Raw genomic sequence first — 20,671 nt, forward strand, 5'->3', positions numbered from 1 at the left:
GGTTTTTTATTATTTTTTTATGTCACCACTACTTGTTCATCACAACAGGCAATGGTGGGTACTTTTCCATCCATCTTTTTTGATTACTGTACTTTGTTCTCTTTAAAATAACACTCTTTTTTCAATATTTTTCTTCAGTCGCTGGTGCAGAACTCTCGCAAGGCCGGAATTACTTCGGCAATGGCCTCAACGACTCTTGGCAATGAGGAGTTGGTGGGTATTTATCAATGGTGCACCAATTATTCATAAATTTGAGGGCTTTTGCGATACATCATAGATTATACTAAAAATATGACCTGATCTCATCCACTCATTCCTTTTAGTCATTTAAATGGCTTCATTTTTTAGGTTAATTATACTCACATTTGGCTTAAAAATAGGAAAACTCTTGTTTCACAGGTAATATAAAATATTTTACAATAAGACCTGATTAATCCAAAGGTTCTTTATGGAAAAAAATGTGCAAAAATTCTGATCAGGATGTCAGCAATTTCTAATATATCAGTAGTCAGTCGGCCATGAAATTACCCCCCTTAGTTTCTGTGTCATTTCGTCATTTGACATTCTTAACATTCCCCTTTTGTGTTTTTTGCAGAAAAGTCACGTTTATAAGAAAACCCTGCAGGCGCTCATCTACCCCATCTCCTCTACCACGCCGCACAATTTCGAAGTGTGGACGGCCACCACGCCCACCTACTGCTACGAATGCGAAGGCTTGCTGTGGGGCATCGCCCGACAAGGCATGCGCTGTTCCGAGTGTGGCGTCAAATGTCACGACAAGTGCCAAGATTTGCTAAACGCCGACTGTCTGCAGAGTAAGTTCACCTACAATACGACTTTATGTCTTCCACGACAAGGCAAGGCTGTAAATGAAGTCATTTTTTGGTGCGTTTTTTTTAAGGGGCTGCCGAGAAAAGCTCCAAGCATGGAGCAGAAGACCGAACGCAGAATATCATCATGGTTCTCAAAGACCGCATGAAAATCAGAGAGAGGAACAAACCGGAAATTTTTGAGCAAATTCAGGAAGTTTTTGGCTTGGACAAAACAACACATGGCACTCAAATGAAGCAGATTAAGCAAAGTGTGCTCGATGGGACGTCCAAATGGTCAGCAAAGATCAGCATCACTGGTGAGATGGATATGAATCTCATTTTTTTCCCCCATATCCAATATGGTGGACCTCTATTAAAATCAATGGTGTCTGTGCTATAGTGGCTTGTGCACAGGGACTCCAGGCAAAAGACAAAACCGGGTCTAGTGATCCATACGTGACCGTCCAGGTGGGAAAGACAAAAAAACGAACCAAGACCATCTATGGCAACCTCAACCCTGTTTGGGAAGAGAACTTCCACTTGTGAGTAACCTTTGAAAGTTGAGATATGAACCAAATCTGTGTTTACATTGAGCACAAACTTATTTACAACACAATAAACAAAAAACAATAACATTCTAACTGCTTTGGTGATATTTAATAATTGAGCTTATTAGTGAAAACTGATGGGAAAGATTGTACTCATTACTAGATAGTTTATGTTTGCTGTCGATATCTCTCTTTAAAATTCAGCGAGTGCCACAATTCTTCCGACCGCATCAAAGTACGAGTTTGGGACGAAGACGACGACATCAAGTCTCGGGTCAAACAGAGATTTAAACGGGAGAGCGACGACTTCCTGGGGCAAACTATCATTGAAGTGCGCACACTCAGCGGGGAAATGGACGTTTGGTACAACTTAGGTGAGCACGGCCATGTTAATCCTGTTAGGAAAACACGGTCAAGATCATTGAAATGTGCCGGTTGAAGAAATGTGACATTATGAAATGAACACACGCTGTATATCTTTGGTGCACCCGACAGACAAGAGGACCGATAAATCTGCTGTGTCGGGAGCTATCCGCATGCACATCAGTGTGGAGATTAAAGGGGAGGAGACTGTGGCTCCTTATCATGTCCAGTACACCTGTCTTCACGAAGTAAGACTCTCATTGCGCTAAGACATGTTTCATTTGCATTTGAACTTAATTACATACCTGCCTAATTAATGATTGCAATTCTCCTTATTAAGGCATTAAAAAAATAACATACAAATGCAACACGGCACATATTTACTAACATAGGGCGCACTTAAAAATCTAAAAAAAAATGTCCAATCATTATGCACTAAATTCAAGAATCTGTAGATGTACTGTAGGGTACTTTGCTTGCTGACACGCTATATTATATAGTGAAAAGGGAATGTGCGTATCATGCTTAAAGTGTGAAAATATTAGCAGTCGACAACAATGTTTTTGTCTGCTATAATTGACAAAATAGGCAAAATGGGTAAAAATAAGATCGGTTTTACAAAAAAACTTACTTAAAAATTGAAAAAATCTCGTACAAAAGTTGTTATAAGGCATACGTAATTTGAAATGATAAAAAAAAAATGTATAAAAAATGCGAGAAACGTCTGAGTTGACAGGTATGCTTGAATCTAAATATGATTTATCAACTTTGCTTCCAGCATCTGTTCCAATACACAACTGAGGAACAAAATGGCGGTGTGGTCAAAATCCCTGACGCCAAAGGAGACGATGCTTGGAAGGTTTATTTTGAGGAGACGGCTCAGGAAATTGTGGATGAGTTTGCCATGCGTTATGGCGTGGAGTCCATCTATCAAGCTATGACGTCAGTATTGATACTATTTACGTATGACTTGGATCAGTGAATGATTTTTTATAAATTTTTTCTTCCAATCAACAGCCACTTTGCCTGCTTATCATCAAAGTACATGTGTCCCGGAGTCCCTGCAGTAATGAGCACCTTACTTGCCAATATTAACGCTTACTACGCTCACACTACCGAGTCGTCCAACAATGTTTCCGCCTCTGATAGATTTGCCGCTTCCAATTTTGGTGTAAGTTTTTCCACCTTTTTTTCTTCTTAATTCCCATTGGTTGAAATGATGTATCTTAAGTTTGTGGGTGAGTGCCAAGGCAAATAAAATGGAGCCCAGCCTACTTCCTCAAACAGCCTGAGGGTAATTTGACTGTCATTTGGTAAAGGGTGAAAAGTGTTCTGTCTGTCAATCGGGGTGTTTTTCTCAAGAGTTTGTCGTTTTTTTTTTTTTAGAAGGAGAGGTTTGTCAAGTTACTGGATCAGCTGCACAACTCCCTGAGGATTGACCTCTCCATGTATCGGGTACGGAATTCAGTCTACTTTTTGGCTTGCAACCATCATTCCAATTGCTTTTCAATATATTCGACTATTTCAGAAATGTTAGCCATTGATTCCACTTGTTGTAACGATTAGTTTGGCTACTTTGTTACTTTTCCCTGAGTTTTGTATTAAGGTTTATTTTTTGTCAACACGTTTTTGTTCTTAAAAAAAATTCAATCCTCTTTTCCCCGCATTTGGTTTCATTCCTCCGCTTCACCCTGCGCACAAGACCTTAAGAAAATCCAATTTTAAAGTGTTTTTGCGCTCTTTCCTTCAGAATAATTTCCCTGCCAGCAGTCCTGAAAGACTCCAAGACCTGAAGTCTACTGTGGACCTACTGACCAGCATCACATTCTTTAGGATGAAGGTAAAAATGAACGCCAAGTGTATTCATTTGCTTCCCAGTTCAAATGAATTGGATGTCTGCTACTGTGGATTTTAAAATCCCCATCAAAATTACGAAAAGAGCTAAAAGGTTTGAACCGGGAAATCGTCAACGCTAAATTGCTCGTAACACTTCCCATTGAGAAGCCTGTAGGCCATTTTTGGAATCGTCTTACATTAGCCTATCCAAATGGAAACTATTAGTGAAAATGAGTTAACACGCTCGACAATTTTATTTGACATTGTTGGACTCGTAATTGTGTGACTGAATTTAGAGGGTTTTTATAGCTCAATTACTCGTCTATTGGATTTTTTTTTTGTAGGTCCAGGAACTACAAAGTCCTCCCAGAGCCAGTCAGGTTGTGAAGGACTGCGTTAAAGCCTGTCTCAATTCAACCTATGAATACATATTCAATAACTGTCACGACCTTTACAACAGGGAGTACCAGACCGACCCGGTAGGTTTTAATTTCTGGTTTATGAGCATTCATTCAAAGATATGATATCTCTTGTTTAATATGTGTCCCTTTCTGTCCCCAGTCTAAGGCAGTTCCTCCAGATGAGCAAGGTCCCAGTGTGAAGAATTTGGACTTTTGGTCCAAACTCATCACACTCATCGTCTCCATCATTGAGGAAGATAAAAATTCCTACACTCCTTGCCTTAATCAGTGAGTGTGTTTGATTTTTTTGGGAGTTTTTCTCACGGATGATGAGGGTCTGTTTTTTTTTTTGACGTTTTGGTATTATTCAACACCACGCTCAGATTTGTTATTGGGTTTTTTAGTAGTTTGTTTGCTCTTGTAGGTTTCCACAGGAACTGAATGTGGGCAAGATTAGTGCTGAGGTCATGTGGAATATGTTTGCTCAAGATATGAAATACGCCATGGAAGGTCAGTCTTACTATACTATGTCGTTTTTTTTAAAGAAAAAAAGCCTTACTATACTATGTCGTTTTTTTAAGATAAAATCCTTACTATATTATGTCATTTTTTTTAAAGAACAGCACTGCCTTTTTTCCACAGCATCTTTCAACAATTAAAATTTTCTCACTTCTTTTATTTAGAACACGAAAAGCATCGTCTTTGCAAAAGTGCAGATTATATGAACTTGCACTTTAAGGTGAAGTGGCTTTACAACGAGTACTGCAAAGAACTGGTTACTTTCCAGAAACATGTACCTGATTATCCAGCGTGAGTATTTGGAAAAGGACGCCAAACAACTCTTGGTAATTTTTAAACAAAATATTCACGTGTTTTCTTCCGCAGGTGGTTTGAGCCGTTTGTCGTCATGTGGTTGGACGAAAACGAGGAAGTGTCCAGAGATTTTCTCCACGGGGCTCTGGAGAGGGACAAAAAAGATGGCGTAAGCACTTTCTTCGTCTTTAACTCGCACAATGCCAGTCTTTTATATATATATATATATACATATACATATATACATACATATATATATATATGTATATATATATATATATATATATATATATATATATATATATATATATATATATATATATATATATATATATATATATATATATATATATATATATATATATATATATATATATACATATATATATATACATACATACATATATACATGTATACATACATATACACATATATTAACATATATATACATGTATACATACATATACACATATATTAACATATATATACATGTATACATACATATACACATATATTAACATATATATACATGTATACATACATATACAAACACACAATATGAAAACTTAACATGCTAGACTAGCAAACTAATAGAAGAAAACTCCCCAAAAATATTAATAGTCAGCATTAAAGTCTGAAATATTCACTTTGAATCCCAATAGCGTATTCGCACGTCTCGTGGAATTTTCAGGTAGCTCACAGCTAGTAAATCGGCGTGTCCGCTGCTCGAGCCAAGCAGTTCGTGGCGATCAATAATGAGGCAAATAGGAAAAGGGAGACGTCTAAGCGTCATGAGAAAAGCACACACAGATCACGGGCCGATCGGCTCCATTTGGCGCTACACGACACCCCGAAGAAGGTCGATGCGAAGCAGCTGTAGATTGTCCCATCATCTGGTATGTCAGGGATCCTTTGGGTCCAATTAATGTGGCCCGAGGCACATTCTACTTTACAGCATCAGCGAAAAAGCAATCCGCTACTCCGTCACTCACGTACGCTACTTTAACGCCCGATGCTTCCTACGCTACTGCACGACTGTTAAATGAGGGCCTCCATGGTGACCTCTTGATAATCTGACAAGAGTCTGATTAATTAGGGATGGGTGCTCCTCTTGTTAAGTGCTTGTTGGTTTCTCTGGTTCCAGTTCCAGGTCACTTCCGAGCACGCTTTATTCTCCTGTTCGGTGGTGGACGTGTTCTCCCAACTCAATCAGAGCTTTGAAATCATCCGCAAACTGGAGTGTCCCGACCCCCAGATTGTCGGCAACTACATGAAGAGATTCGCCAAGGTGCACTCCCGTCCGCTGATGCCATCGGCAGACATCTTCTTGTAGCATTAGCATTTCTTTCACCACTAGACTAACCTATTTTCCATCCTTTTTAGACCATTGGCAATGTTCTGCTGTCTTATGCTGACATCATAGCCAAGGAATTTCCAAATCACGTCAAGAAGGAGAAAGTGGTGAGTACTACGCCAGACACTCGCTGGGAGATATGTATATATGCATATATGTATATATAGGTATGTATATATGCATATATGTGTATATATAGATATGTATATATGCATATATGTGTATATACAGATATGTATATATGCATATATGTGTATATATAGATATGTATATATGCATATATGTATATATAGATATGTATATATGCATATATGTATATATAGATATGCATATGTGCATATATGTATGTATAGACATGTATAAATGCTTATAGGTAGATATAGATATGTATATATGCATATATGTAGATATAGATATGTATATATGCATATATAGATATGTATATATGCATATTTAGATATGTATATATGCATATATAGATATGTATATATAGATGTATAGTATATAGATATGCATATATGTATAGATATGCATATATGTATAGATATGCATATATGTATAGATATGCATATATGTATAGATATGCATATATGCATATATGTATAGATATGCATATATGCATTTATAGATATGCATATATGCATATATGTATAGATATGCATATATGCATTTATAGATATGCATATATGCATTTATAGATATGCATATGTGCATTTATAGTTGTGTATATGCATATATAGTTGTTTATATGCAGGTATAGCTATGTATGTGTATAGATATATATAAAGAGAGATATAGATATAGATTGATCTTTATATATATATTTATATATATATATATATATATATATACATATATATAGATTGTTTTAATCAAATTTATTCTAGTTACAGCCCCCATTAACACTGCCATGTGTTTTTTGTAATGGTATTTAACAATGTTTATGAGGGATCACAAATATTATCGTTAGAAGCCATATCAAGTTTTCCCTTTGCTTTTTTTGTAACACCCCCCCCCCCCCCCCCACCACCACCACCACCAAGCTACTTGAAACTGTAATTGACATGACAAGTTTGCGGTGTTTCAATGTGTATTGAGGCTATGTAATTAGCTGAATGTTGTCAAAGCCGAGCAAAAGCGGGCGGCACTCCCAAAGAGACCGACCGGCGTCTCGCCTCGGAGGAGGATTTAATTAGTGAAATCTGCCCGCTTTTCCTGACTCGCCAAGTGTTTTCACCAAAGCTCGAGGAGACTGATTACAGTCAAATACCGGCAGCGGAAAGATGAAAAGAAACGTGCGCGGAATGATTTCCGCCTTTTTATTTCCATTTTTTTATTTTATTTTTATTCCGCAGCCATGTATCATCATCAACAATATCCAGCAGCTCCGTGTTCAGCTGGAGAAGATGTTTGAAGCAATGGGAGGCAAAGATGTGAGCAACAGACTGATTCATGTCATAACTATTTGATTCTAATGCCATCTAACTACCAAATGGCTTGATTTATTCATCCCGTTGGTTGTTCTTTCAGCTCAACTTAGAGGCCAGCGACTTCCTGAAGGAACTCCAGAATAAACTAAACAGCGTCATGGATGACCTCAGCCGCATTTTTGCCGTCAGGTGAGTACGCCGTTAGTTTGGAAGTCTGCTAAGTCTCAGAAAAAAAAAGGATTTCAATGCGTTCTTTGTTTGCCGCTACAGTTTCCAGCCCCAAATTGAGGACAACGTCAGACAGATGGGGGATATCTTGGCCCAGGTCAAAGGTCAGACTGTGCCAGCCAATGGCAGCGTGGTTCAGGAAGCTGATAATGTTCTGCAACCCATTATGGACTTTCTGGATAGCAAGTAAGTCAAAAAAAAGGAGAAAAAGGACAGTTTCAGTCCACTTTTTTTGTCTTTTCTGACACGAAGTTGTTTTTGTCCACAGCCTTTCTCTGTTTGCTAAAATCTGCGAGAAGACGGTTTTGAAGAGAGTGCTGAAAGAGCTCTGGAAATTGGTGATGAACACCATGGAGAAAACCATCGTTCTTCCAACACTTACTGACCAGACGGTATGTGATTAGCTTTTCTGTTCTTTTCTAGAGCAAAATCTGATGCCTTTTTGCCACTAATGGAGCGGTTTAAGGTTTCCTAAGTAATGCTGTCATCTAGTGGTCTTCTTCTAGATATAAAAATCTATTACTCTAGGTCAGACCACACATAGTTCCATATATATAAGTGAATAGTTTTTAATACCTTTTATAAAAAGGTTTTAAAATATTTATCTAAAAATAGACATACCGGATGAAGCGGAACTCTCATCTAAAAATAAATGCTTTGCTTAATATCTTAACTTGATTGAAATAATGGTGGTTGGCCATCTTTCTAAAGCCCTCTATTCTTCCCGTAGGTTATTGTAAGTACATTTCTGTCTCTCAGCATGGAAAACATTTCTAGATTATACTTCCATAAACTCAGTCTGAATATGAATGCGTAATGTTAAAGCATGGCACGCCAACACTCAGACTCACAATCTGTTTCCAAAAGTTGTATACTTCACGTAGAAAAGACCTTAGAAACCCACCCACCTCCTTTTTTTTAATTTTGTTAATCGTCTTTGTATTCACAATTAAATTGCTCTTGAGTAAAGGAGTTAAACCTCCGCTGTACTTGTCACTTAGCACTGGAAAGTTGCCCGTTACTCCATATTGAGTTGACATGTCATGTATTGAAGTGACCTTTTCTTGCTGCCTTTTTTACTGTAGGGAACGCAGATGATCTTCAACGCTGCTAAAGAATTAGGCCAACTATCAAAGCTCAAGGTAATAAGATTACAAGTAAAAAACAGCAGTCAAAGGCGAAAAGGTCCTTAACCCGCCCGTCCGTGTCTACTTTGCAGGAGCACATGGGTCGAGAGGAGGCCAAAGCGCTCACTCCCAAGCAGTGTGCCGTCATCGAGTTGGCATTAGACACCATAAAGGTAAACTTCTTAAACCAGGGCTTTCAAACAACTACAGGTGATTTTGTTAATTGACTCACTGACAAGCATGTATAGTAAGGCTTTTTTTTCTTTAAAAAAACGACATAGTATAGTAAGGCTTTTTGCTCTCAAAAATGACATAGTATAGTAAGGCTTTTGGCTCTCGAAAACGACATAGTATAGTAAGGCTTTTGGCTCTCGAAAACGACATAGTATAGTTAGGCTTTTTTTCTTTAAAAAAACGACATAGTATAGTAAGGCTTTTTGCTCTTAAAAACGACATAGTATAGTAAGGCTTTTTGCTTTAAAAAACTACATAGTATAGTAAGGCTTTTGGCTCTGAAAAACGACATAGTATAATAAGGCGTTTTGCTCTCAAAAACGACGTAATATAGTAAGGCTTTTTATCTAAAAAAAAACGACATAGTATATTAAGGCTTTTTATCTAAAAAAAAACGACATAGTATAGTAAGGCTTTTTGCTCTCAAAAACGACATAGTATAGTAAGGCATTTTATCTAAAAAAAACGACAGTGTAGTAAGGCTTTTTTTTCGTTAAAAAACGACATAGTATAGTAAGGCTTTTTATCTAAAAAAAACGACATAGTATAGTAAGGCTTTTTATCTCAAAAAAACGACATAGTATAGTAAGGCTTTTTATCTCAAAAAACAACATAGTATAGTAAGGCTTTTTTTCATTAAAAAACGACATACTATAGTAAGGCTTTTTTTCGTTAAAAAACGACACAGTATAGTAAGGCTTTTTATTTCAAAAAACGACATAGTATAGTAAGGCTTTTTATCTCAAAAAAACGACATAGTATAGTAAGGCTTTTTATCTCAAAAAACGACATAGTATAGTAAGGCATTTTATCTAAAAAAAACGACAGTGTAGTAAGGCTTTTTTTTCGTTAAAAAACGACATAGTATAGTAAGGCTTTTTATCTCAAAAAACGACATAGTATAGTAAGGCTTTTTTTCATTAAAAAACGACATAGTATAGTAAGGCTTTTTTTCGTTAAAAAACGACATAGTATAGTAAGGCTTTTTATCTCAAAAAACGACATAGTATAGTAAGGCTTTTTATCTCAAAAAAACGACATAGTATAGTAAGGCTTTTTATCTCAAAAAACGACATAGTATAGTAAGGCTTTTTTTCATTAAAAAACGACATAGTATAGTAAGGCTTTTTTTCGTTAAAAAACGACATAGTATAGTAAGGCTTTTTATCTCAAAAAACGACATAGTATAGTAAGGCTTTTTTTTTGTTAAAAAACGACATAGTATAGTAAGGCTTTTTTTTCGTTAAAAAACGACATAGTATAGTAATGCTTTTTATTTCAAAAAAACGACATAGTATAGTAAGGCTTTTTTTCATTAAAAAACGACATAGTATAGTAAGGCTTTTTTTCGTTAAAAAACGACATAGTATAGTAAGGCTTTTTTCGTTAAAAAACGACATAGTATAGTAAGGCTTTTTTCGTTAAAAAACGACATAGTATAGTAAGGCTTTTTATTTCAAAAGACGACATAGTATTGTAAGGCTTTTTATCTCAAAAAAACGACATAGTATAGTAAGGCTTTTTATCTCAAAAAACGACATAGTATAGTAAGGCTTTTTTTCATTAAAAAACGACATAGTATAGTAAGGCTTTTTTTCGTTAAAAAACGACATAGTATAGTAAGGCTTTTTATCTAAAAAAACGACATAGTATAGTAAGGCTTTTTATCTCAAAAAACGACATATTATAGTAAGGCTTTTTTTTCGTTAAAAAACGACATAGTATAGTAAGGCTTTTTTTTCGTTAAAAAACGACATAGTATAGTAAGGCTTTTTATCTCAAAAAACGACATAGTATAGTAAGGCTTTTTATTTCAAAAAAACGACATAGTATAGTAAGGCTTTTTATCTCAAAAAACGACATAGTATAGTAAGGCTTTTTTTTCATTAAAAAACGACATAGTATAGTAAGGCTTTTTTTCGTTAAAAAACGACATAGTATAGTAAGGCTTTTTATTTCAAAAAACGACATAGTATAGTAAGGCTTTTTATCTCAAAAAAACGACATAGTATAGTAAGGCTTTTTATCTCAAAAAACGACATAGTATAGTAAGGCTTTTTTTTCGTTAAAAAACGACATAGTATAGTAAGGCTTTTTATCTCAAAAAACGACATAGTATAGTAAGGCTTTTTATCTCAAAAAAACGACATAGTATAGTAAGGCTTTTTTTCATTAAAAAACGACATAGTATAGTAAGGCTTTTTTTCGTTAAAAAACGACATAGTATAGTAAGGCTTTTTATCTCAAAAAACGACATAGTATAGTAAGGCTTTTTTTTGTTAAAAAACGACATAGTATAGTAAGGCTTTTTTTTCGTTAAAAAACGACATAGTATAGTAATGCTTTTTATTTCAAAAAAACGACATAGTATAGTAAGGCTTTTTTTCATTAAAAAACGACATAGTATAGTAAGGCTTTTTTTCGTTAAAAAACGACATAGTATAGTAAGGCTTTTTTCGTTAAAAAACGACATAGTATAGTAAGGCTTTTTTCGTTAAAAAACGACATAGTATAGTAAGGCTTTTTATTTCAAAAGACGACATAGTATTGTAAGGCTTTTTATCTCAAAAAAACGACATAGTATAGTAAGGCTTTTTATCTCAAAAAACGACATAGTATAGTAAGGCTTTTTTTCATTAAAAAACGACATAGTATAGTAAGGCTTTTTTTCGTTAAAAAACGACATAGTATAGTAAGGCTTTTTATCTAAAAAAACGACATAGTATAGTAAGGCTTTTTATCTCAAAAAACGACATATTATAGTAAGGCTTTTTTTTCGTTAAAAAACGACATAGTATAGTAAGGCTTTTTTTTCGTTAAAAAACGACATAGTATAGTAAGGCTTTTTATCTCAAAAAACGACATAGTATAGTAAGGCTTTTTATTTCAAAAAAACGACATAGTATAGTAAGGCTTTTTATCTCAAAAAACGACATAGTATAGTAAGGCTTTTTTTTCATTAAAAAACGACATAGTATAGTAAGGCTTTTTTTCGTTAAAAAACGACATAGTATAGTAAGGCTTTTTATTTCAAAAAACGACATAGTATAGTAAGGCTTTTTATCTCAAAAAAACGACATAGTATAGTAAGGCTTTTTATCTCAAAAAACGACATAGTATAGTAAGGCTTTTTTTTCGTTAAAAAACGACATAGTATAGTAAGGCTTTTTATCTCAAAAAACGACATAGTATAGTAAGGCTTTTTTTTGTTAAAAAACGACATAGTATAGTAAGGCTTTTTTTTCGTTAAAAAACGACATAGTATAGTAATGCTTTTTATTTCAAAAAAACGACATAGTATAGTAAGGCTTTTTTTCATTAAAAAACGACATAGTATAGTAAGGCTTTTTTTCGTTAAAAAACGACATAGTATAGTAAGGCTTTTTTCGTTAAAAAACGACATAGTATAGTAAGGCTTTTTTCGTTAAAAAACGACATAGTATAGTAAGGCTTTTTATTTCAAAAGACGACATAGTATTGTAAGGCTTTTTATCTCAAAAAAACGACATAGTATAGTAAGGCTTTTTATCTCAAAAAACGACATAGTATAGTAAGGCTTTTTTTCATTAAAAAAACGACATAGTATAGTAAGGCTTTTTTTCGTTAAAAAACGACATAGTATAGTAAGGCTTTTTATCTAAAAAAACGACATAGTATAGTAAGGCTTTTTATCTCAAAAAACGACATATTATAGTAAGGCTTTTTTTTCGTTAAAAAACGACATAGTATAGTAAGGCTTTTTTTTCGTTAAAAAACGACATAGTATAGTAAGGCTTTTTATCTCAAAAAACGACATAGTATAGTAAGGCTTTTTATTTCAAAAAAACGACATAGTATAGTAAGGCTTTTTATCTCAAAAAACGACATAGTATAGTAAGGCTTTTTTTTCATTAAAAAACGACATAGTATAGTAAGGCTTTTTTTCGTTAAAAAACGACATAGTATAGTAAGGCTTTTTATTTCAAAAAACGACATAGTATAGTAAGGCTTTTTATCTCAAAAAAACGACATAGTATAGTAAGGCTTTTTATCTCAAAAAACGACATAGTATAGTAAGGCTTTTTTTTCGTTAAAAAACGACATAGTATAGTAAGGCTTTTTATCTCAAAAAACGACATAGTATAGTAAGGCTTTTTTTTGTTAAAAAACGACATAGTATAGTAAGGCTTTTTTTTCGTTAAAAAACGACATAGTATAGTAATGCTTTTTATTTCAAAAAAACGACATAGTATAGTAAGGCTTTTTTTCATTAAAAAACGACATAGTATAGTAAGGCTTTTTTTCGTTAAAAAACGACATAGTATAGTAAGGCTTTTTTCGTTAAAAAACGACATAGTATAGTAAGGCTTTTTTCGTTAAAAAACGACATAGTATAGTAAGGCTTTTTATTTCAAAAGACGACATAGTATTGTAAGGCTTTTTATCTCAAAAAAACGACATAGTATAGTAAGGCTTTTTATCTCAAAAAACGACATAGTATAGTAAGGCTTTTTTTCATTAAAAAACGACATAGTATAGTAAGGCTTTTTTTCGTTAAAAAACGACATAGTATAGTAAGGCTTTTTATCTAAAAAAACGACATAGTATAGTAAGGCTTTTTATCTCAAAAAACGACATATTATAGTAAGGCTTTTTTTTCGTTAAAAAACGACATAGTATAGTAAGGCTTTTTTTTCGTTAAAAAACGACATAGTATAGTAAGGCTTTTTATCTCAAAAAACGACATAGTATAGTAAGGCTTTTTATTTCAAAAAAACGACATAGTATAGTAAGGCTTTTTATCTCAAAAAACGACATAGTATAGTAAGGCTTTTTTTTCATTAAAAAACGACATAGTATAGTAAGGCTTTTTTTCGTTAAAAAACGACATAGTATAGTAAGGCTTTTTATTTCAAAAAACGACATAGTATAGTAAGGCTTTTTATCTCAAAAAAACGACATAGTATAGTAAGGCTTTTTATCTCAAAAAACGACATAGTATAGTAAGGCTTTTTTTCATTAAAAAACGACATAGTATAGTAAGGCTTTTTTTCGTTAAAAAACGACATAGTATAGTAAGGCTTTTTTCGTTAAAAAACGACATAGTATAGTAAGGCTTTTTATCTCAAAAAACGACATAGTATAGTAAGGCTTTTTATTTCAAAAAAACGACATAGTATAGTAAGGCTTTTTTTCATTAAAAAACGACATAGTATAGTAAGGCTTTTTTTCGTTAAAAAACGACATAGTATAGTAAGGCTTTTTATCTCAAAAAACGACATAGTATAGTAAGGCTTTTTATTTCAAAAAAACGACATAGTATAGTAAGGCTTTTTTTCATTAAAAAACGACATAGTATAGTAAGGCTTTTTTTCGTTAAAAAACGACATAGTATAGTAAGGCTTTTTTCGTTAAAAAACGACATAGTATAGTAAGGCTTTTTATTTCAAAAAACGACATAGTATAGTAAGGCTTTTTATCTCAAAAAAACGACATAGTATAGTAAGGCTTTTTATCTCAAAAAACGACATAGTATAGTAAGGCTTTTTTTCATTAAAAAATGACATAGTATAGTAAGGCTTTTTTTCGTTAAAAAACGACATAGTATAGCAAGGCTTTTTATTTCAAAAAACGACATAGTATAGTAAGGCTTTTTTTCGTTAAAAAACGACATAGTATAGCAAGGCTTTTTATTTCAAAAAACGACATAGTATAGTAAGGCTTTTTATCTCAAAAAACGACATAGTATAGTAAGGCTTTTTTTCGTTAAAAAACGACATAGTATAGTAAGGCTTTTTTTCGTTAAAAAACGACATAGTATAGTAAGGCTTTTTATCTCAAAAAACGACATAGTATAGTAAGGCTTTTTATCTCAAAAAACGACATAGTATAGTAAGGCTTTTTATTTCAAAAAAACGACATAGTATAGTAAGGCTTTTTATCTCAAAAAAACGACATAGTATAGTAAGGCTTTTTATCTCAAAAAACAACATAGTATAGTAAGGCTTTTTTTCATTAAAAAACGACATAGTATAGTAAGGCTTTTTTCGTTAAAAAACGACATAGTATAGTAAGGCTTTTTTTCGTTAAAAACGACATAGTATAGTAAGGCTTTTTTTCGTTAAAAAACGACACAGTATAGTAAGGCTTTTTATTTCAAAAAACGACATAGTATAGTAAGGCTTTTTATCTCAAAAAAACGACATAGTATAGTAAGGCTTTTTATCTCAAAAAACGACATAGTATAGTAAGGCTTTTTATCTCAAAAAACGACATAGTATAGTAAGGCTTTTTATTTCAAAAAAACGACATAGTATAGTAAGGCTTTTTATCTAAAAAAAACGACATAGTATAGTAAGGCTTTTTTTCATTAAAAAATGACATAGTATAGTAAGGCTTTTTTTCGTTAAAAAACGACATAGTATAGCAAGGCTTTTTATTTCAAAAAACGACAGTATAGTAAGGCTTTTTTTCGTTAAAAAACGACATAGTATAGCAAGGCTTTTTATTTCAAAAAACGACATAGTATAGTAAGGCTTTTTATCTCAAAAAACGACATAGTATAGTAAGGCTTTTTTTCGTTAAAAAACGACATAGTATAGTAAGGCTTTTTATTTCAAAAAACGACATAGTATAGTAAGGCTTTTTATCTCAAAAAAACGACATAGTATAGTAAGGCTTTTTATCTCAAAAAACGACATAGTATAGTAAGGCTTTTTTTTCGTTAAAAAACGACATAGTATAGTAAGGCTTTTTATCTCAAAAAACGACATAGTATAGTAAGGCTTTTTATTTCAAAAAAACGACATAGTATAGTAAGGCTTTTTATCTAAAAAAAACGACATAGTATAGTAAGGCTTTTTATCTCAAAAAACGACATAGTATAGTAAGGCTTTTTTTCATTAAAAAACGACATAGTATAGTAAGGCTTTTTTTCGTTAAAAAATGACATAGTATAGTAAGGCTTTTTTTCGTTAAAAAACGACATAGTATAGTAAGGCTTTTTATCTCAAAAAACGACATAGTATAGTAAGGCTTTTTATTTCAAAAAAACGACATAGTATAGTAAGGCTTTTTATCTCAAAAAACGACATAGTATAGTAAGGCTTTTTTTTCATTAAAAAACGACATAGTATAGTAAGGCTTTTTTTCGTTAAAAAACGACATAGTATAGTAAGGCTTTTTTTCGTTAAAAAACGACACAGTATAGTAAGGCTTTTTATTTCAAAAAACGACATAGTATAGTAAGGCTTTTTATCTCAAAAAAACGACATAGTATAGTAAGGCTTTTTATCTAAAAAAAACGACATAGTATAGTAAGGCTTTTTATCTCAAAAAACGACATAGTATAGTAAGGCTTTTTTTCATTAAAAAACGACATAGTATAGTAAGGCTTTTTTTCGTTAAAAAATGACATAGTATAGTAAGGCTTTTTATCGCAGAAAACGACATAGTATAGTAAGGCTTGTTTATGCGAAAAAACGACATAGTATAGTAAGGCATTTTATCTTCAAAAACGACATAGTATAGTAAGGCATTTTATCTTCAAAAACGACATAGTATAGTGAGGCTTTTTGCTCTCAAAAACGACATAGTATAGTAAGGCTTTTTGCTCTCAAAAACGACATAGTATAGTAAGACTCAGGAAAGAATGACAAAGCTTGAGCGCTAAGAATAACACCATCTTTATTTTCTCTTTAATCACACAGCAATACTTCCATGCCGGAGGCGTGGGCTTAAAGAAAACCTTCTTGGAGAAGAGTCCCGACCTGGCCTCTCTGCGTTACGCCTTGTCTTTGTATACGCAGGCTACGGATAAACTCATCAGGAAGTTTGTCCTCTCCCAGCATGCTCAGGGTACAACATACATCACAATGTCATTCTTTTAAGCATATATACCTCATATACGAGAAGTAGCATTACAAAGTAGATAAGAGTGACTGATTTGTGTCCTTCAACGGTGTCTTCTCAGTCCACGGAGGCAAAGGGATCCGCTGCACGGCAAATGAAGACACGCCACCAGAAAAACGTACGCACCTCCGCTTGTCCTTTTCTGTGGTTCCATCCTATTTTGTCTACAAATGAAGGACACTTTGTTTCAGCATCGGGAGTGGACGCGGTTGGAGAAGTGGTCATGCACGTGGATATACTACCTCAACCCAACGGCGAGCACAAGATCAGCATTAAAGGTAAACGCCAACTTGCCTTCTGTTTGAAGGCGTGGTGAGTAATGTTCCTCTGTCGGTTGTCCTTCAGTGGTGGCCGCTAACGACTTGAAATGGAGGGCCCAGGGTTTCCGGCCTTTTGTGGAGGTCTACATCATCGGGCCTCACCTTAGCGACAAGAAGAGGAAGTTTGCAACCAAATCCAAGAACAACAGTTGGTCCCCTAAATTCAACGAGAGCTTCCAATAGTGAGTATTTGCACATCATTCCACGTAGTGACAAACATAATCGCCTACCTTTTCTTCACGGAAATGTCGATTTGATGGTTATCGTCCCATTTCCAGCTCACTGGGCACGGAGGTGGGTCCCGAGAGTTACGAGCTACAAGTGTGCGTGAAGGATTACTGCTTTGCCCGGGAGGACCGCACAGTGGGCATGGCCTTGCTGCAGGTGAAGGACATCGCCAACAAGGGTAGCGTCACCTGTTGGCTTCCTCTTGGCCGCCGTGTGCACATGGACGAGACGGGCTTGACGGTGCTGCGCATCCTGTCGCAACGTAACAACGACGACGTGGCCAAAGAGTTCGTCAAGCTCAAGTCGGACCAGCGCTCGGCCGAGGAGGGCCGCAGTTGAGAGGCGATGGCCGGGGGATTCACCAAGCACACTCCCCCGCGAGCTTGACTGCCCGCCGTGAAGACCTTTGCGACACCTGAGGGCAGAAGACCTTTCTACAAAGTCGGATTTGGAGTTTTAGCTTCAGGTTAGCCACACACACACACGGTACTTACGTCACCCTTTTTCTAACGCCCACACTTCCGAGCAGACGCTAGTTAGAGGAAGACCACTTTTGCACTTTTGTCTCCTCCTGTAATAAGGGGGAGAGCGTGTCGCTATGCTACGTCTGTCTGTGTCATTGTGCGTTGTCCTTCCGCTCCTGCTTGTCTCGTGTCGTGTGGAGTGTAACAGGGGGTGTCCAAACCAAGGCTTATCTGACTGCGCTGGATGCTGTCGATGGTGGAAAAGACAATGTTGTTAGTAAAAATACATTTAAAATAAACACCCTATTTGGAGGTTTGACTCAATGAAAAATGTGAATTTGCTAAATTGATAGATGCATTGGTGAAGTATTATTAGTCTTCACCTTGAAGTGACAATTTGGAGGATGTGGGAATTGATCTCACAACCTCTCACATAGTAGACAGGCATTTACTATTTGAGCTAAGTCCCAGCCCTCCTCCCTACAAAGCACTGGCCAACTGTTATGTTCCAGCATGGACTTTAACTCTAAGTTAAAACTTTATGAATGTGGGAATTGAACCAACCCCCTTTCACATGGTAAGCGAGCACTCTACTAATTGAGCTAAGTGCCCAACCCACCATCTTACCTTCCACTGGCCAACTCTTATTATGTTTTACCATGGACTTTAGAACCAAGTTAGTACTTGGTGGATGTGGGAATCGAACCCTCTACATCCTGCATGGTAAGCAAACGCTCTACTAGTTGAGCTAAAACGGGGTTTTCAGGATATAATACCCTAAACCCAACCAAGACAATGGAACAAATATTCTGAGTAGCATCTATCAATTTAGCAAAACCAGAGTCTTACCTGTATAGTGCATTTTTCTGAGTCCCAGTCCACAAATACAGGATTTCTTCATCCTCAGACCTTGTAGTTGGTGCCTTCCTTGCAAAATCTGTGAAGAAGGCCCACATTACACACAAAAACTTAAAACATTTCTACCCAAGCTGTGAAAATCTGAAGTTATTTCAACAAAAATTGTCAAAATGATTGCCCAACGAGATGGTGTTATACCTTTTGGAACACCCTATATTGTGACAAGAACCCCGGGACCGACCCGGATAAGCAACTGTCTGCCGCGTGTCCCGTGCCGTCGTTAACGTCCCGCATGTCGACACTGTGATTAACCCACTGTAACCATGGCAACCCCCTCCAAACAGAAAGAGGGCCTCCTACATTTGCCCGATGCTTTGGAAAAGGGCTACGAGACCCCCAGACACCCCTCCCCCTGCCAAAAGAGGTCCCAAGATTGCGAGCAATACGAAGGCGCTGTCAAATAAAGTGGGCGCAATTTCCAATCCCGTCGTTATGTTTTCGCTCGGATACGTTTTGTACGAAGAATGTCTTTGTGTCCTTAAACAACTACTTGCCTTGAGAAGGACCCCATTTGCACGCACTGGAGCTCCTACGCCATTTTCTTTCCAAACGACAAGCCATCAAAGTCGCCGCCAAGCGCTTTTAACTGTTCCTGTTTGCCGCCAAAAAAACAAAAACAGAAAAAAATTGTCCCGTTAATGATGTCATTGAGCGTGCACAAACTCTGCTGGCTCGTCACGTTCTCGACTCAATACTTGGATACAATGGTCGTAACTACCAGAGTAGTAGTTTCACGCCATTTACTGCAATTAGGTTTCCCAAACTTGATTTTTTAGAAGGATTCAAGAACTAAAATGAAATGTCAACAATACAAAGGAATGTAAAATAGACTATGAAATGTATGGTTACTATTAACTGACTTGTCAATAAAACTGATAACATGCCAAGTTTGGGAAACCCGGCTCCATAGCTATGACCACTGTCCAATTTGTAAGGAGCACACACACAAAGTTGCCATTTGTACATTCAGATCAAAATGAAAATGTTATCACCTGCAAAGCAGCCAGCATCCAATTGCGATCTCTGCCGAAGCACAAAAGGGCCACGTTGAATGACTCACATGCATGCGTGCACGTAGACGTGACCGCCTCCTCCTTCCCTCTCCTGTGAATACACAAAAAAAAAAAAAACAGAAATGCATGATTGGAGTTTGTCTAGTGTGCCAGCACGTGTCTCGTTTTTTGGACATTTCCCTCTTCTCCATCCGTCTCTGTACTTTCTAAAGGGAACAACAACAAAAAACACAAAAGAAAACATTCAAAACAATACAACCTTCTGTTTCTTCTCCAACAGGCTTGTGAATATGTCGTCTGTAACCAATAGGAATGTAGTGTGAACACACAATTCGCATGATAGGATTATTTTCTACTGAGGATGTTTCTAATTGCTTTCCTATCATAATCAATTGTTCCGGTAATGGAATGCGGCCCAACTTATCTGCTTCCTAATAAAAGGACATTTATGTCACGATCTCTTGTGTGCAGGGGGTCCGTCTTTTTGTCAGCGAGCCATGGAGGCCTGAAAAAGAAATTAGAAAACAAGAAAATTAGTTAGAACACAAGAAAACATTGAGGTTAACTAGAAGACAAACTGAGAAGTGAGCTGGAACGTGTACTAAGCTACCAAACAAGCATGTAAACAAACCAGCTCAGAGAATAGGAAAGAAACTATGTAAATAGGAATTTAAAGGAAATTGACATTGTTA

At 35.4% G+C, this 20,671-nt stretch overlaps 1 protein-coding gene and 1 long non-coding RNA gene across 4 annotated transcripts in view; one reads left to right on the forward strand and one right to left on the reverse strand.

Moving 5' to 3' along the window:
- Window positions 1-19,238, forward strand: part of LOC144201351 (protein unc-13 homolog A) — a 33,770-nt gene extending 14,532 nt beyond the window's left edge. The window contains exons 14-42 of the mRNA XM_077723898.1: window positions 49-54; window positions 139-213; window positions 596-815; window positions 902-1,129; window positions 1,213-1,354; window positions 1,565-1,734; window positions 1,856-1,971; window positions 2,502-2,665; window positions 2,741-2,894; window positions 3,110-3,178; window positions 3,474-3,563; window positions 3,904-4,038; window positions 4,121-4,248; window positions 4,385-4,470; window positions 4,644-4,770; window positions 4,846-4,942; window positions 5,918-6,061; window positions 6,157-6,234; window positions 7,483-7,560; window positions 7,658-7,746; window positions 7,828-7,971; window positions 8,054-8,177; window positions 8,871-8,927; window positions 9,005-9,085; window positions 16,835-16,982; window positions 17,098-17,154; window positions 17,228-17,314; window positions 17,382-17,538; window positions 17,635-19,238. Of these exons, the coding sequence (XP_077580024.1) occupies window positions 49-54; window positions 139-213; window positions 596-815; window positions 902-1,129; window positions 1,213-1,354; window positions 1,565-1,734; window positions 1,856-1,971; window positions 2,502-2,665; window positions 2,741-2,894; window positions 3,110-3,178; window positions 3,474-3,563; window positions 3,904-4,038; window positions 4,121-4,248; window positions 4,385-4,470; window positions 4,644-4,770; window positions 4,846-4,942; window positions 5,918-6,061; window positions 6,157-6,234; window positions 7,483-7,560; window positions 7,658-7,746; window positions 7,828-7,971; window positions 8,054-8,177; window positions 8,871-8,927; window positions 9,005-9,085; window positions 16,835-16,982; window positions 17,098-17,154; window positions 17,228-17,314; window positions 17,382-17,538; window positions 17,635-17,923 (3,540 nt within the window). The 3' untranslated portion in view covers window positions 17,924-19,238. The remainder of the gene's footprint in view (window positions 1-48; window positions 55-138; window positions 214-595; window positions 816-901; window positions 1,130-1,212; window positions 1,355-1,564; window positions 1,735-1,855; window positions 1,972-2,501; window positions 2,666-2,740; window positions 2,895-3,109; window positions 3,179-3,473; window positions 3,564-3,903; window positions 4,039-4,120; window positions 4,249-4,384; window positions 4,471-4,643; window positions 4,771-4,845; window positions 4,943-5,917; window positions 6,062-6,156; window positions 6,235-7,482; window positions 7,561-7,657; window positions 7,747-7,827; window positions 7,972-8,053; window positions 8,178-8,870; window positions 8,928-9,004; window positions 9,086-16,834; window positions 16,983-17,097; window positions 17,155-17,227; window positions 17,315-17,381; window positions 17,539-17,634) is intronic.
- On the reverse strand, window positions 16,787-20,649 carry LOC144201353 (uncharacterized). 3 transcript variants are annotated; one of them, XR_013327320.1, is made up of 7 exons: window positions 19,959-20,649; window positions 19,461-19,558; window positions 18,898-18,985; window positions 18,079-18,295; window positions 17,587-17,999; window positions 17,279-17,458; window positions 16,787-17,200 (listed from the first exon to the last, which is right to left on the reverse strand). It is a non-coding gene; the product is annotated as an uncharacterized LOC144201353 (long non-coding RNA). The 3 variants fall into 3 exon arrangements; XR_013327321.1 differs by having other exon boundaries at window positions 17,331-17,458; window positions 17,587-18,295; XR_013327319.1 differs by having other exon boundaries at window positions 17,587-18,295.
- Between the last annotated feature and the right edge of the window lie 22 nt (window positions 20,650-20,671).

This window comes from Stigmatopora nigra, chromosome 9 (genome assembly GCF_051989575.1).
Source record: "Stigmatopora nigra isolate UIUO_SnigA chromosome 9, RoL_Snig_1.1, whole genome shotgun sequence".
Lineage (NCBI taxonomy): Eukaryota > Metazoa > Chordata > Actinopteri > Syngnathiformes > Syngnathidae > Stigmatopora > Stigmatopora nigra.